The following is a 17299-nucleotide window of genomic DNA, read 5'->3' as shown; positions in this document are numbered from 1 at the left end:
TGGGGGCGCGATCCATATGCCCGGGGTCGGTACTCGAATTCGACCGACGTTGAAGTTGATCTGAGCGCAACCTACTCGGATCGCGCCACTTAGCGGAGACGTGAGAAAAACAGCACGGTAATACCAGGATACCAATGCACCACAAACACGTCTTTATGACAATATGCGATGTTGAAGGGTATTTGAATTGGCAAACTCGCACACCCAAATTTCAGAGAATTCAGAGAATTTCGATGCGTCTTTTGGTCATCGGGACGTTATTATTTGGGTTACACGAGCGATTTCAGTGGAAGCACACACCCCTGACAACAGACTCGATCCATGCACGAGCACTTGACACACGTGAGTACACACTGGGGTACCCTGGTTGACCACAGTTGTTGCCCCAGCTTACGATGCCCACCACAACATCGCCACTGCGGTGCTCGACAACAACAGGACCCCCATAGTCGCCGGTACAGGAAGTCTTATTGGTAGCTCCTCGCGAGCACAGCATGGTGTCGTCGATACTTGTCTGCTTGGCGCAGTTCGCATTTTCCATCAGTTGAACGTTTGCACGTGTCAGCTCGTAGGCCATCGTGCCGCTACCTGCAGTGTCGTCCCATCCCATCTTCGCAGCCCACTCGCCGTCCTTAACACCAGAACTACCAGCCGACGCAAGCGCCACGGGCTTGAACTTACTCGGTCTCTCCAGCGTGAGAATTGCAACATCATTGGAGAAGTTCGCGCTCGAGCTCTTCGGGTGGCTCTGGATTGCCACAATTTTTATCTGCTCACCATCTTGGGTTCCGTTGACGTAGTGAGAGCCGATCGAAGCCCATCGGATATTGCCCGAGTAGCAATATGTGCCGACTAGCAAGTGCGTCGGAGTGATGAGGGTAGCGCTGCAGAAGTTGTTCCCGGCTGCACTGGATCGCAACCCAGCGACATAGGTCTTCGATCCGCTTGGCACAACACTGGTGGTGCTGAAAGAACTCGCCGGCCCGGTGTGGTGACTTGAATCGCCTTGAGCAGTAGAGACAAAAGCGAGGGCTAGTAATAATGCGAAGCTAAGCTTCATCTTGTACCAGTGTTCAGCAGCTGAGGCAAACGAAAGTGAACGGTTTACCGCGCAAACGCAGGATTCAGATGTTCTTGTGAAGAACATGGACAGTGATCATGGCCGTTGGCCACGACCGTCGTGTCGACTGGGTTACAAAGGCGAACCGCACAATCGGGAAGATTAACGAGCTGTGCTACGGATACCGTCAACGACCGCATGTTGCCAACACTTCCAGCTCGTGTACAGTTTGCAAAATTATGCTTCTAAAAATGGCGGAAAGTTGGTGAACGTTCTACCCCAAATTGTGCCCTCCCCCCAATAGAGCAATGTTATATTAGTAGGATACTGCTGTCAATACTAAGCATGCCTTGATCAGCTGATGTGTGATCCACCTTTTCAGGAAATTCCAGTTTGCCGCCTAGATCACTTCAACAATGCGAACACCAGCTGGGATCCACGTTGTGATGGACTTCCCTGTACTGTGATCGATTCTACGCGTACATAGTACGTTCTTGTACATATTATGTACATAGTGCGTAATACATGTAAGGTTTAAACCTCGCCATTTAGAGGAAGGTGAAGTCGTAACAAGGTTTCGGTAGGTGAACCTGCGGAAGGATCATTACCACACCTAAAAAACTTTCCACTTACATCATAGTGTGTACATTGTACACCATATCTAGATCGTGCAGAACAATATTATCAGGTTGTTACAAACTACAGTAACCACCTGCGTAGAAACGTGCAGAAAAAGACAGAAGCTAGGTTTTGTGTGACCTACCTACAGTGTGGCATTGGAGCTCAAAGTTTACAAGGTTAAGCGTTCTTTGCAAAAGACACGTACACCTGTACATGTATGTCGATGTACCTGCAAATCCTTGAGCGTTTCTATCGAGCGCACCTATCAAAAGCTTTTTGAAATCCCTATTGCCGTGCATCTATGGATTCTAAGTATCTACTGGTACAGTCTATAGCAAACCGCAAAGTAAATTCCACCAGGTGCAAATTGTCATTTTGTAGGTCCTTGGGGCGGACAAGCTAATAAATAATCGGGAGGAACTATGTAAGACCTGAATTTCCACCTCGCGATCGGGAAATCGAGAACTGCTCGTCACACGCAGAGAAGGGTAGTGCAACAGAAATCGGAACCGGCTCGCCGGGATGGATGTCACGGCCCTCAAATCCCCAGAACGACCGCTACGAAGGGGAAGAAAGTGGCCGGCTGAGGTAATACGGCAGCTACGGAGACGTGTTTAGCTTCATAGAATGGCTGGGTAAGGGGAGATCTTTCCAGTGGACCTGGAAGCGCAGGCAACAAACGCATCTACAGATATGAAGCTGCCAATTTGGCTGGATTAGGTGGATTTGCTTTCACCCTCTCTCTCTCTCTCTCTGTAAGAATCGATACTCCTACCGATGAACTCCGAAAGCTGATATGGTAAAATCATATACTAAAATTTGTATCTATCAACCCTTTTTCACGATCCTCACACGTTCCAAAAATCAACCGATCCTCAGACCCAGTCGCTGACGAATAAACAAGACCTGCCATATACGGTATATTATACCATATGGTAATGGAGTTGCACGCAACGCACTCATCCAACCAAGAACACATCTTGGCCAACATCACAGGAACCCACGCCACTGTGGTTCTTCTGCTGCTGTCGCGGGAAGCACCTCGAGTTTTGTTCATACTAGAATTTGCACGTACCGCAATGAAGACGTTCAAGACCTGGTCAGTTCTTGCCGCTGCACTAGCCTGCTTCACGCACTCAACAGACTGCTATGAGGGGCACACCGTCGAGCGACAGCTTATCCTGGGTGGGAGTGTGGTCCCTAGTGGCACCAAAACGTATATGACAAGCCTTCGATCCACCCCCTCGGGCAACAACTTCTGTGGAGGGTCCCTGATATCGCCGACACATATCCTCAGTGCATCGCACTGCTCACGCTACGACATTCGTTGGGCTTCCATCGGCTCGCACTACATAAATGGAACTCAGGACGGCGAGCAGATTCGAGTGGTGTCGCTCATGAATCACCCAAACTACTCGGAGAATGTGAAGAATTCGCTTGACTTCATGGTGCTCGAGCTCGAGAAACCCAGCAAATTCGCACCTGTGAAATTGGCAGCGGCTAATGACTCCGACTTCAAGGCCGGTGCTTGGGCTACCACGATGGGTTGGGGTACGGATGCAGAGGTCAACGGTACGAAACCCTACGAGCTACAAGGGGTTGATGTCCAGCTTGTGAGCGACACAGCATGTGCCGCATATGCCACCATTGATTCGAGTATGGTCTGTGCCGGAGGCGTTCTGAACCACGACTCGTGTTTTGGCGACTCAGGAGGCCCGCTCGTCGTGCCAGGGTCCGGTGAAGAAGACGTGTTGGTCGGCGTGGTGAGTTGGAGCAAGGATGACGCGTGTGGGAGGGAAGGTTATCCCGGCATTTACTCTCGTGTGTCAAGCGTTCGAGCTTGGATCGATTCTATTACTGGTGGTAATGGTACTTGCCTTGGTTAGAGGCGACCACTAACTGCTGCAGATGTATGTAGTTCCGGTCTTCTTTGTAAATGACTGGCGATACTATACAGCTATTACAGTAGTAGCAGATAAGCAAAGAGAAACAAAGCCGTTCTTCGCCCGGAACAGCTCTGGATTTAGCGTGAGCGTGCGAAAATAAGTATATGATGATACAGTCAAGCGCTAATGCTAGATCGCTGTCACTTAAAACGGGACGGTTGCTCGATCGAGCTATGAATCCTGAAAGAATTGGATGAGATGTATAATACGCAAGAGCGCTATGGTGCGTGACCCCCAGTGATTGCCTAGTTTGGCAGGATGAAACTGTGCGTGACCGCCATGATGGATTGCCAAGTTGGGCAAGATGAAACGTCTGCATGACCGCCATGATGAGCTGCGGCAGAAGTGGACGAGAATTTTGCAATATCCCTATTTTTGTTGTTATTGTGCTACAGTGTGTATTCCAGCCGAATTGGTCGTCGAAACATTTTCGGCGTCAAGTGGGATCCAAGAGTTATGGCTGTACTGCACCGAGATGATGAATTGCATGCTGAAGCGAATGAAGATATCGACGAGGTGGAGGACGAGAAATGCAGCAACTTGGCCTCAACGACAAGAAGTGTTGTTCTTCTTGATCGAAATATTATCTCGATCTCGAGGTCGACCATGCCATGGCAATCTGTAGCAATGTTTGCAGCTCGCAACACAGGTGTTCCGAGCCAAGTCGCACACGACCTAGGTCAGGTCAGCGTGCTGCCATAAGTAAGTTACCTTTCATGTCCGCGGCATTGATCCGCTATTATTTCGTCTCTTAATATTTTATTTACTTAACATCATTAGTTTGCTAACAATAATAAAAAGTTAGGAAAATCACAGCTCTTTCGGGTTGAGCAGGATTATTTTCCCTGCTGCAGGAATGCTGCAGTATGCCTACCTGTTGGTGTTTTTCTCGGCGTAATTGCCGTTTTGCAGCGGTGGTCGTTGTCGACCACGGCCAGGAGTGGGCACGAAGAGCTGGATGCTGGCCGCCTTGGACGCGGGCAGTACCTGGAGTCGAACAAGCGCTCTAACTGCAGAAATGGTTTTGCTCGTCAAATGGCATGGAGCCGAGGATGGAGGTGCGGGTGATGCTGTCGTGACCGCGAGTCCAGCAAAAGTTGACCCACCGTCTCAGTAAAATAAAATAATTATTTTTCCGAGCTCTGGTCTTGTTCCCCCAGACGCCACCCCGCTCCGCGCGGACTTCATTAAATGAAAGTAACACACAATATATGTTTGTCTGACTCGTTCATTTTGGTAATTCACTGAGTAGTCGAGGGCTGGATGCCCACCGGTGCGATGGCCTTCTGTACGTACTATGGGAACCGAGCTAACGGCCATCTCGCGACCGACCAGCGCCTTCTTCGCGCCTTGACCTGTAGCCCACAGCTTGCTTTCGTCATATGTGAGGATGGCCACGGACACGGCCTCGCTCTTCTTAAGCATCTCGTCCGTGGCGGGGCGAGCTTGGTATAGATCAACATAGCCGCAGCTCGCTGTCCGAAGCTGGATGGTGGTGTAAGCTGTTCCGCACCAACACCAAACTTCCTGTCGAAATTGCTGCGTCGACATCATTCCGGCTGATGTGGCGCGAAGGTTGCGCCAAGGCGAGTTACGCGCACGCAACCCTCTCATTCTTCGGGTGTTCCCAGTATTAAAACTCAGAGCTGTTCACGGCTTTGTTAGATCTTGCCTGTGACCGCGTCAACGCCGCGTAGGCTACGATAAATAAACAAATCGAGACAGGTTTTAACTTTGTTTCATCTGCTTCTTCAAATTGAGGCCACGAAAATTCAGAGCTTTTCGCCTTAATGAACGGAGGTGACCACCCCTCACCTCCACGGGGACCTGAACGCGGAGAAAATCTGCGGATGTCGCTCGAGTGATCAGATTAATTACCTGTCACAGGTATTATACTCGAGTACAAGTTATTTGAAATAATATTTTTTAACTTAATAAAAACTGGATGGGTCAACACACCAGCATAATTTGATTTGAGCACAGGTAATTGAACATCACAGTTCCCTTAAACGCCTGTTGAACCGAACTGAATCAATCATATTCGGCAGGTATTTCGATTGGAGAATAATGGCACCTGAGTGGCATCCGCCTCAGGACTCTGGATAAAATCCAGAGAATTGAGAAAGCACTGCATGGTTTGGAAAATAAAGGAGAAAAGAGCTACAGTATTGCCGCCGAGGGCTTCTCCTTTGTTCCCATTCTCGATAGCCACATACTACTAGTAGTAAAATGCTTCCACGGGGCAAATTGCTGTTAGCATTTTTTTCAAGGATCCAAAATCATTTACCGTATAGAACTTGTTGATTCCGACAATATGTAAATTTCGATATTACATTTTGACCAATGACGTTTAATCAAATAGAAAAGCCAAATTAATGATTCCGACAAAATCCCAGAGCCACCGATTTCCGCGTGAACCCGAGTGCACGCGTCTACCGGCCACCTTGCATTAGATTAGAGATCATTGCCAAGATGCCTCGGGGGCGATAGCCGCTTAAGGTGACGGGTGATCGCAAACTGCACCAGCACAAGAACACTTGAGTGACCTACGGTTTTCGTCTCGCTGTCATCAACTCCCACGAAAGCGTCGGTTTGCAAGACACGCTCGACTCGTTATTTCCCGGGCTAGAGGGACGGTCCTCGACACTACGCGCAAGAGCGTCTACATCTGAGCCAAGAAGAAGGACAAGATCGTCGCCATTCGTGAAACTGTGGGGGTTGTAGCTTCCGTCTGCTCGGGACCGACACATCGCTGAGCGCAGACGCCGAGCAAGACCTCGTGCGATGGGCGAAGGACTACCGCGTCGAACGCGCCCCGGTTTCGTCGACGATGCTGCGGGTGGGCGCGCTGCGAGTGGCCCGAGAGAGTGGTGTACCTCGTGACTTCTTGGAGGATTCGACGTCCCAGCTCATTTTGTACCAAACATATTGATTATGAAACTTTATAGGTTGGCATGATATTTGATAGGGTCTTTTGTGCCCCTACCCTACTCTAACATCAATGTCGGAATCAGCAAGTTCTATACGGTAAAAGCCGCATGGTTCTAGTAGTAATAGCTAACAAACCTATATAAGCATACATGTATTAATACTGTATCCTTTCGGGAACGGCAGTGCGTATTTTGTAGCTTGTGCTGTGAAGTATGTTGGAAATTCAATGTGAGTCGTTCCAGTAGATAGATTTCTTTCACGTCTTAACCCCTTACTTCCCGGACCTATTCACGAGGATATTTTTTTACCCCGTCCCATATATTATTGTATAGAGAATTGTATATCGCGTCACTTAAGTACGCCGGGGTTTGGTGTGGACATACGATAGGGCTGGTAGACATGGTCAGGACATATCCAACATACATCGGTCGTATGTCATACAGTAGAATGTGATCCGACAAACCACTTATGTAGGCTAGGAGAACATAATGTATGCCCTGTTTATTGGTAGCCGATTTTTTTTATTGTTGCACACGTCCAGCGACAGTGACTAGATTTGTTTTGACGAATTGTCGGAAGGAAAGAAATCGTTTCAATTGATTACCATGTATTCCTGCATCACTGCCAATGTAAAGAACGGTCATGTTCGTCGTCTCATCGCCTCATTCTTCGTCCTCATCTGCTTCGTCCTCATCGCCACCTTCACAACTGCGCGCATCACCCTCACCAGCACTACCACCGCCTGCGGAATCGCGACGCCGACGCTTCTTCCCCGGGTGAGATAGATGTGGACGGTTGCGCAGCTTGTGGTCCTCCAGCAACAGCCGAGGGATATCCATTCCGTTACCCCACTCGTTGTGCCAGATACTGAAGCACTTCTTCTCCCTACCTTCGCGCGCTACATTGCATAGATATTTTCTAGATAAGTGCGTTAGTTCTGTATGCATTTTCCGCTATTAGTAAAACTCAATATAGCGCAACGTACCGCTTGTTGCCATTAGACCATTCTGGGCAAAATACTTCGTAAATTTGCGTGGTTTGACCTTGAACAGCGCGCAGACCTTACACGATCGCTGACGACGCTTGACACCTTGTTCGCCTTCAACTGTGTCGGGATTTTCCTCCAGACGATGGCCACCCTCCGATCCCCTTGCAGATGACGCCTGGTAACTATCCGGTCGGCTTGGGGATGCTGTTCTGTCCTGGGCTCGAGTGGCAGCCTGTTCGAATATAGCGCACATAAGGAAGTGTTATGTTAGCTCAAACTTCATCCCATAGTTGATTATGTAGGATACACCAACTTAGTACTTACCTCAATCGCTGCGTACGTCTCCGAAGAGTCAATTGCATTCAGCTGCTCCATCAGCGTCTCGAAGAAAGCGAAATGCTTTGGTGCGCTCTTGTTATTCACTTTGCGGTTGTGCCGATGCACAATGAACGCGTTTACCAAAGCCATATCCAGTAGTCCTAGAAACAACGCCTTGTAGTACTTCTTAGTCTTGTAGCATAGCTGCACGCTGTACCGCTCCATCCGGAGTTGGTCGTGGATGTCAATGAGAGATTGGGTTTTGACTGCGGAGTGGAGCCACCGGACCGAGGTCTAACGGCGTCGAGAATTTGAGAGAAGACGACCGAGGTCTCCTATTGGCTACTCACATTCACCGCGCCAGAGTGACAGAAAGCTAGTTAGTGACTGCGAGGCTCGGCGGGCCCTAATAAATTCTCGCCGAGCTCTCCAGATAGTCATAGTGGATACACCTTTTGCCTCCTATTAGGAATCCGGACTTAAGACGAAGGCTCGTCCGGTTGTAGGATTAGACAAAAGGCTCGGTCTATATTAGATATTTGTATAGACATTAGGGATTAGTTATAGTCGAGGCCTCACCGCCTCTAACTATTAAATCAGAGCAGAATATTCCCCCCAAGCCATCAGGGTCAAGTCCGTCTACTGTAAGTCTAGCCAGCTTAGCTGTAGGGTCTGGATACGCTCGGCCGACGCGGGGTATGTCTGCCGGTGAGCTTAAGGTACATTGACCGAGAGTTCGCCCTGGCAAGGCCAAGAGTGGATAGTGGCCGAGTGTTGGGAGGTAGAGAGTCCTCCCTGTACGTTTGTACGTTGTCCTGGGTGCGTGGCGTGGCCCCCAGTGTATTTGACTCTTTGGCCGAGGTTTCACCTCGGCGTCCCTGTCAAAGGCCTTGACCGGCCCGGTACCCTTCCTTTCTGAGGGACCACAGTGGGTTTAGCGCGAAAGCGTTTATATTTACGCACCCCAGCCGTTGCTCGTGGCTGACGGTGCCTGTGTGTGGGCTCTACCAACCTGACCGATACTTCAACACAAGGCATATTTCCAGCCCGGTGTAAGGGATCGGACCTGGTCTTCATGTTTAATCCCAACAATCTTCGCCGACCTTTCGAGGGAAGCGTGTGTTGTTGGTAGGACTCGTCCCATTTGTCGAGGCTGAGGGACGAGGACTCGTAAAATCGTGAATTCCTATACGACATCAACGCCACCCATCCAGCGATGATAATCCAGAACCAACTCCGGCGCAGGCACCGTCTGTTGCTCTCCAGCAATACGTCTCGCTATCATTGACACAAAAAAGTTACCAATTTCCCGTTCCGGTTCGAAATTGTACGTACCGCATGTGCCCATCGCTCGACTACTTCCACTCGATAGTAAGTGAACGGGGTTCCTGTCCATCCACATGGCAGCTGTAATCTGGGGGAAATGCTTGTTGTGGGCTAGCTTGATAGTGCCTTGTGGGGGGACAATTTCCTTCTTTTTGTTTACCGTCTTGAACGACTTGGACGTGACAACATCTTTTGCGAAGTCCGCTCGGTCGGTTTGAATTGTACGAGTTAGATAGATGCGGCCATGTAGCAGCTCTAGCGCTAGCCTGACCGAAGTGTAGAAGCGGTCTGTGACCACCAACCGCCAGGGCGATGACGGTGATGGTGGGCACAATGCCAGGATATTCCTGAGAACAGCCGCTTCTCCAGTGTTGTTATCCTTTGGAACTGGCGTCCGTAGATGTGTTTTAGCACCACAGTAGACTTCAATCCTATCGACACAGTAGGAGAAAGCATAAATGTTAGCACTATGTTGAACATCACAATTTACCCACCACAGTTATGTCGTCTTCTACCAACATAAGGACTTAGACAAAAAAAAAAGTGTGGCTAGTCGAGGCTAGCCACACTAGTTGCAGCACCAACCTCAAGCAATAAGCAGTCTTGGCATACGCAGCGACGAAAATCTTGGTCCCCCCCACTTATGCGGCTTGTCCTTGTTGAATTGAGGCATCGGGTCGTACCTGGAGCGAGACGGAAGCGTAGCTTCATCGAAACTGATGACCGGAGGCGTTTGATAACCACGGGCAAATGTGCGCTGAAGTACGTCGACCACAGGCCTGATTTTTCAGGCTCGATCGACGGAAGCTCGCGGGGACTTGTTGTTCGAAAAGTGCAGGTAACCCATCACGTGAAAAAAGCGGTTCTTCCCCAAAAATAAATTGAAGCGGTTTTTAGCCATCGCACCGACATGCTTTGTTGACCAATGTGCAGCGATTCCTTTCCGAATTGGTGCCAACATTCGCGAAATTAATAAAGCCATAGCACGCAACACATCCCACGCCTCAATATCTGCAACCGCAGCCAAGCGCCGACGAATATCACCAAGACCTTCAACTTCTTGTCCCAACCGCCGCTGCCGAGATCGGATAGAGCGCGCCCGAAGCGATATTGACTGCGTATGGTAGTGATTGCTCTCCACCGCGATCTGCGTCTACAACGTCGGGGGCATGAAGTAAAACAGAAGTGCCAATGGGTCATCCGCCACGGACATGACGCTATCACTGGGTCCGTACGGCCCATCGTACAAGCCGGCATACGTTGGGTCCGGGCCAAACTTCGCAGGAACTATAGAAAAACACAACCAGTTAGACTATGTTGTTCGTATGTTGTATGAGCATCAAATAGAGATCCAATTATGTTGGATATTATCATCATAACGTACCATACTCCCATCCGTGTGTCCTCATCATCGCCATCGTCTTCTTGTTCCTCTCTGACGTCAAACACGCAGAGTCCGGAATCTCCGCCGGCTCTTCCTCTGAGTCCTCATCCGTAAGAACTCCAATATTCCAGTCTTCCACTCATTCATCGCCTTCATCATCATCTTCGGATTCGGGCTCACCTGGAAGTGATGGGTCCTCATCCGAGTTTAGTTCCGTGCATTGCTCAGCACCAATAGTCATTAGATTAGCGTCGCCATCAATAATGCACTTCACAGGCAGCTCCAGGCTCCGCACAGAGTCATCTCTCCCACCAGAACTTGTTTCATCTTCGCCCGCACTATCATCTTGAAGTACTGCACGACGCCGCTTGCGAGAGCTGATCGAAGAAGGTTTGTCACGAGATGTCGAAGTCAAACGCGAGCCAAGCGACGATGCAACCATCTCTGCGGAAGTGTCGACGAAAGCGACGATGTCAGACTCTACCTCCTCCACCACGCGCGAAATGGGGGCGTCCAGCCTTCCAACCTTCCTGTCCCTCCCTACCACCTCCGATACCACCTCCTTTGCCTCCACCGCCGTCTCCTTGGCCCCCGTCGCTGCCTCGCACGCAGCCGCTTAGGCCTCTGCTGGCTCCACACGACCTCTATCCGACGGAACCGCACCGATCTTGGATTCCACTCTCTCCATGGCCGCAGTCGTGAGCTTCGTGGCCTTCTTTCTTGTCGACTTTTTTGTAGTCTTCGCGTCCGCTTCGCTCTCTTTACGCTTCGCCCGACGCATACGCCGCTGACAGCGGTCTCCGAGCAGTGCTTCTAAGCATAGCTGGCGTTCTCGTTCAGAAAGCTGGTGTCGGGGAGTCTTGCCGGTCGGGGCGACCATCTTGCTTCTTGCCGTCGTTTTGCAGCATGAGGAGCTGATGGTTATGAGCCACTCGTCCTTGATGGGTGAGTGGAACCTTTCTCTGCCCACTGCAACCGAACCCCACAGTGGGTAAACCTAAGCCTGTGCATCCGCCCATTTTACACGCAAAATATTGACTCGATTTCAGTATAATGTGACAAGGACAGTCATCCCATACAAAATCCAAGTTTAAATCTCTCTTATGTTGGAGGTCCAACATAGCATAGATGCTGCAACGAGAAGTGAATTAGGGTATACACCTCGTATGTAGTACGGTACAACATAAGAGGTGTATACCCTAATTCACCTTTTCGCAGCGTCTCTGGTATGTTGGACCTCCAACATAAGAATATTTTAAACTTGAGATTTGTATTGAACACATGTCCATGTATCAGTATAATGAAATTAAGATATTTTTCTTGTACATAACATCCGCATGTACAGGCTTAGGTCTTCAGTCGGGAGGGTTCGGTTGAAGGTGGTAGAGACAGGATCCACACACCCATCAACGGGTGAGTGGTTCACAGCCACCAGCTCGTCATTCTTCAATAGGCCTGCAGAGAGTCAAGATGGTAGCTACGACGGGAAAGACTCCGCGGAACCAACTTACCGAGGAAGAACGCATGCGATGCCTTGAGGCACTGCTTGGCGACCGTTACCAGCGACGTATGAGGCAGACGGAACTCAAAGAGGGCCGAGAAGAGGACAAGAAGAAAACGAAAAAAGCTACACGCAAGAGGCCTACCAAACTGACAACGCCGGAGATGGAGAATGCAGAGTCCAAAACTGTAGACGCTTCGACCGCGACCGCCCAACGCATGCAGATCGCGGGAGCGAAGGAGGCGCCAGTGGAAGCTCGCGCTTGCGCAGAAGCCAAGGAAACTACGATGCCGGATGCGCGTGGTCGTGTAGGCATCGCGCCGGCAACGGCAGCTGATGCGGCGGCGAAAGGTGCTGTGACTGTGCGCAAGAAGACTACGCGGCAAATGGGAACGACAGCGGAGGAGACGGGAACGAGTGCAGCAACTCCAACGTCGGTGGTAGAAGTGATTGCAGATATGGTGGCGTCAGTGGAATGTGCTGCGGTTGCGACGCCTGTGCAACGTCGCGTTATCTTTTCTGAGGAACCGTCTTTGCGACAGCAGAAGCGTAAAAGAACAACTCAAGCATCGTCAGGCAAGCGGCGCCGCGGTATTCTGCAAGAAGATGATGAAGTTGACGATGAGGTGAGTTATGTTGAGATCCTCCAACATAATAATGTTCATTCAACCATGTATCCAAAATATGATCTAACATACTGATTTATGTTTGTGATAGTGTGATCGGTCTGCCTGCCCCAAGTGATGAAGACAAACCAGAGGGGAATGGACAAGATGACCCATGCCCGATACATACCTGTGTCGTCGATGCAGACCCAAATCTAATGGAACGTGGAGCTAATGCATGCACCGGTCTCAACTCAGACGAGGACCCAGATCTACGCGAGGAGCCTGAAGACGACAAATCTGATTATGGTAGTTGGGGCGGATGACTGGGACATTGGCTATCTGACTGATGAGGAGACTGCGCAAGAGGCGGAGGCGCTTCCAGATTTGATCTGGCTATCGGCGTCGAAGGACAAGCGACTGATGGCATCGATGCGTGACAATGGTTGGGAGTACGGCACGCAATTTTGGATGAATTCAACATAAGGATTGGTTGGAGGAACGCATTTTCTACATATTGACTAACATAACATGCTATTGTGTTTTATAATGTAGACACGTCAAAGTTTGGAGCAGACCCGGAGTACCATGGGCTTTACGATGGCCCGTATGGCCCAACTGATAGCGTACTTGGCGTGGCTAACGATCCCATTACGTTGCTCTTCTACTTCATGCCGCCAAAGCTGTGGTCTCAAATTGCTGTGAAGAGCAATACCTACCACAAGCAATCAATTCCTGCGCGAGCACGGGCGATTCGGGCTCAACAGCGTCGTCGCGGTGGCGAAGTTGAAGACTTAGGTGAGATTCGACGGAGGTTGGCCAGTGTACCGGACATCCAGGCGTTTGAAGTTCTCCAAGTCATGGTACTGCTTCTTGCGCGCATGCTGGCGCCAATTCGAAAGGGCATCGCTTCTCACTGGGCTACAAAGAGGTTAGGCGCTATGGCCACGAACCGGTTCAAGTTGTACATGGGGAAGCCCAGGTTCTTTCACATCATGGGGTACTTGCATTTCTCCAATAACAAGTCACTTCAAGCGCGACAGGACCGCGCGTGGAAGAGCCGGCCGGTAGTGAATATTTTACAGAGAACATTCGCGCGTGGATATAAAGCACCCCCCGTCATTAGGTTTGATGAAGCTACATTACCCTCAAGATCCCGATTCAATCCCATGCGCCAGTTCAACAAGGATAAGCCGCATCGCTGGGGAACGAAGGTGTTTGTGGCAGCGTGCGCGAAGTCGGCATATTGCCTGAGGTAAGCGGTGTACCTGGCGTGGTAAGCTCTGGCTTACCACGGCGATTTTTTGGGGCCTAAGTGCTTATGTTGGATACAGCCAACATAAGCACGGACTAAGTACGACATGGTCCAACATAACAGCAACTTATATTTGTTATTTGCATACTGTGCTACAGGCGGGAGGTTTACTGCGGAGCCAAGACCCACCTTCGCACGCCTGTTCCGGCCGATAATAATTCAGGAGAGTACTGCGCAATCTGAAAGCCTTGCTGCCACCTTCGGCTTGTTCTCCCGGGAGGCTCGTGGTCACCGATCGATTTTATATATCAGTGAAGCTAGCGTTGGAGCTGCTTCATCGCCGGGTCTATCTTACTGGCACGATCCAGACCGATCGATCAGGATACGCTAGCGGTGTCATCACCTCTAAGAAATACAAGACAGTGGCGAAGCGCAAAGTTATGGATCCACCACAGGGCACAATAAAACTGGCCCAAAACAAGCAATTTCCGCAACTAACCGCAGCCATGTGGATGGACCGGAATCCAGTGCACTTGCTGTCGAGCGGAGGCAGTCGGCAACTAACCACAGTCAGTAAGTATTGTGTTGGTGTTAGCTCTATTTGATACGAAGTGCACTAAATTGAATATGCTATGTATTCTAGTGCGACGAATCAATGGTGAAATGCAGTCACTTCCTGCTCCGGAGCTGGTTCGGGACTACCACCGCTGGATGGGCGGTGTTGACGTTCACGACCAGCTCCGGATGCAGCGCTACAGCGTCCAACTTTCATACAAGTCACGCAAGTACTATCGGACGTTGTTTCTGGGACTGTTCGACATGGCCCTCGTGAATGCTTTTATCGTGTTCCGTTACCACAAAAACGTGAACAATTTGAGACCTGCCAAGCATTTCGCGTTTTACGAAGAGCTGATGGAGCAACTACTAGCGGTTGATTCTCCAGAAGCATTTGCATCTATTGAGGTGCGTATTATGTTGTTTGGATAACATAAGCGGTTATGCAGTTGATGCTATTTAACATACGAGTCCACTTATGTTGAATCTTATAGGAGGCCGCGAATGCTCGAGAGAGGACAGCGCCATCACCTTCGCGGAATGACGTGGTTCAGCACGCGGAGGGAGATCCGCTTGTCGATGGGGATCACCGCCTTGAGGAGAACCCCGACACTGCGGAGGGAGAACAGGGAACAAAACGACGCCAGCGGTTGTGCAAGGTGTGCGCCTTGTTCAAAGTCCAGCCTCGAAAGTTCACTAAATACTTCTGCCCTGAATGTTCTAACGGAAACCGACGGTACGTGCATTCTATTGTTACATGTAGAGACTGGTTGGCTTACTGTGTTGTGGTGATGCAGAAAATATCTATGCAATGTTGGACGCGAGGGCAGAGATACTTGCTTTCGCATTTGGCACATCGAGTGGAAAAACGGAAACGCAATTCCGCCCATGCTTTTGGATGCACACAAGACGCTAGAGCGCCCACCACCGTCACGACCGGGCAAGAAGCGTAGACATCGAGCTCAGGAATCTGGTGGCGGAGGTGGCGGTGGAGGCGGTGGTGGTGACACAAACGCAAATGACGACAGCGAGGGAGTGGCGGAGGAAGATGAGTAGGAATTTGTTCTTTTTACGTGTAGCCTGGCTACTTGCAATCAATTGAAACAACAACACTTGCTTCTTGCCATTGGTCATAAAGAGTTGCTCGACGTGTGCAACGTTTCAAAAATTGAACGGCCCGATAAACAGTACATTTGTTATATTAACGTCGCCTACATAAGGTTGCAAGGGAATCAATTAGCATACATAGGACGACGTTATGTAGGATATTGTCTTAACTATACACCCAGTACCGGATCCTGCCCTCCCCAACCCCCTCCGTACTTAAAAGAGTCGGTATACAAAACGCTATATAATAGTATATGGGATAGAGCAAAAAATTACCCTCGTAAAAAGCTCCGGGAAGTAAGGGGTTAAAACTCGGGTCACCGCGACATAAAATTGCGTTTTTTGTCCGAGAATCAACCGTGAGACCTTGACATTTGTCGCTTGCTGGTTGAATTTGAGTGCTTCGATTGAGAGTAGTGCTGTGACAATAGAAAATAGGACTACAGTGAAAATCGAAACGACAACTGACACGTTGTTCTTCTCACGCAAATGTCGCCTCTAAAAGACTTAATCAACAAGCAACTGGATAAAATACTATCCACAGCGGTACAAAACTAACAGGTTCGTACCGATTCATCATCCTCTTGTCACGATATAAGTGATTCGGATATATGTGTTTATACCTATAGTGGTTCGCACCACAACCCTGGAAAACCCAGAAAACATCGCATAACGCCATTCAAGACAAAATAAAGCGTCCAATGACAAAAGTATCTCGAACAAGCAAGCGCATGGCTTCCTCCAGCCCGGAGTTCGTGTCCGTGAGCACCCCCGGCGGCTCCAAGCAGATGACGCTCGCCCCGTTCCACGCCACCGCATCCCAGACCGGCACGAAGCACAAGAAGCGCAAGGCCGACCCGACACACGACCCTAATAGCAACTCTACCGGTACTTCTACTCCTTCCACGACTCCAGCACCAACTGTATGACCACTGCCACCACCACTACCAGTATTGCTACTACAGCAGCCGCTATTGCAGCAGACGAAGGCAGTTGGCGCCGCAACTTGGCGCGCGGCGGCGGCGACTTCTGGGGGGACGCCCACTGGTACGACCTGCAGCTGGAGCGGCGCCTGGCGCAGGCCGGGCCCATGCTCCGCGAGCTGGTGCTGGGGTTGCCGCCCTGCGGCGACCGCCACGTGCTGGACCCGTGCGCGGGCAGCGGGCGCGCCGCCTCGGCTGTGCTGGAGGCCTACCCGACGGCGCGCCTGACGCTGCTGCTGGACACATCCGCGCAGCGCCTGGAGATGGCGGCTCAGCGGCTGGAAAAGCTGCAGCCAGGAGCTGGTGGTAGAGTGAGCTTTGTCACGCGGGGGGTGACGCTGACAGACACGGCGGAGCTCTGCACCGAGCCATCCTAGGATATTCACGCGATCACCAAGTGAGCGCCACACTCTCTCCAGGTGCTCACGGTAGGATCCATGGAGCCTATAATGATGTCACGCCAGCTTGGGCAGAATTTTGGCTACATATTCACTCAAATTGAGCAATACGGTGTCCTGATGCATCATTCAAGCAGAAACCCTCGCTGGTTGAGTTCGACTCTCGTTTGCAACTTGCACCCACGCAAGTACGCCCGTCCTCCCAGCAACGAAAACATCAGCTATTGCAATAATGTGGATGGTTTTTGCCGCATTGCTCGTTGCCATCGTCTTTCACATGGTTACTGTGTCACACAAACCGATGTGAAGATCCGAAGCCCC

General features: G+C 50.4%; 4 protein-coding genes across 4 annotated transcripts; 2 read left to right on the top strand and 2 right to left on the bottom strand.

The window, feature by feature from the left end:
- Positions 1-283: 283 nt before the first annotated feature.
- Positions 284-5052, bottom strand: IUM83_15629 (Serine protease trypsin-like protein; the record flags this gene model as incomplete). Its single annotated transcript, XM_067940462.1, has 2 exons — positions 284-748; positions 4924-5052. The coding sequence occupies 2 exons, from the start codon at positions 5050-5052 to the stop codon at positions 284-286; spliced, it is 594 nt and encodes a 197-aa protein (XP_067790581.1).
- A 5291-nt stretch (positions 5053-10343) lies between these two features.
- On the bottom strand, positions 10344-11454 carry IUM83_15628 (putative pleiotropic drug resistance protein; the record flags this gene model as incomplete). The annotated part of the gene is made up of 4 exons (XM_067940461.1): positions 10344-10477; positions 10575-10670; positions 10755-11171; positions 11238-11454. The coding sequence occupies 4 exons, from the start codon at positions 11452-11454 to the stop codon at positions 10344-10346; spliced, it is 864 nt and encodes a 287-aa protein (XP_067790580.1).
- Positions 11455-12044: 590 nt separating this feature from the next.
- Positions 12045-13166, top strand: IUM83_15627 (Pleiotropic drug resistance protein; the record flags this gene model as incomplete). The annotated part of the gene is made up of 2 exons (XM_067940460.1): positions 12045-12701; positions 12939-13166. 2 exons carry the CDS (start codon positions 12045-12047, stop codon positions 13164-13166), a joined length of 885 nt encoding a protein of 294 aa, XP_067790586.1.
- A 3162-nt stretch (positions 13167-16328) lies between these two features.
- On the top strand, positions 16329-16957 carry IUM83_15626 (glucose-6-phosphate isomerase; the record flags this gene model as incomplete). Its single annotated transcript, XM_067940459.1, has 2 exons — positions 16329-16485; positions 16563-16957. The coding sequence occupies 2 exons, from the start codon at positions 16329-16331 to the stop codon at positions 16955-16957; spliced, it is 552 nt and encodes a 183-aa protein (XP_067790585.1).
- Positions 16958-17299: the final 342 nt, after the last annotated feature.

The sequence above is a fragment of the Phytophthora cinnamomi genome (genome assembly GCF_018691715.1).
Source record: "Phytophthora cinnamomi strain GKB4 chromosome Unknown Contig45, whole genome shotgun sequence".
Lineage (NCBI taxonomy): Eukaryota > Oomycota > Peronosporomycetes > Peronosporales > Peronosporaceae > Phytophthora > Phytophthora cinnamomi.
The sequence above is the reverse complement of the archived record's forward strand: the minus strand, read 5'-3'. Positions and strand labels throughout refer to the sequence as shown.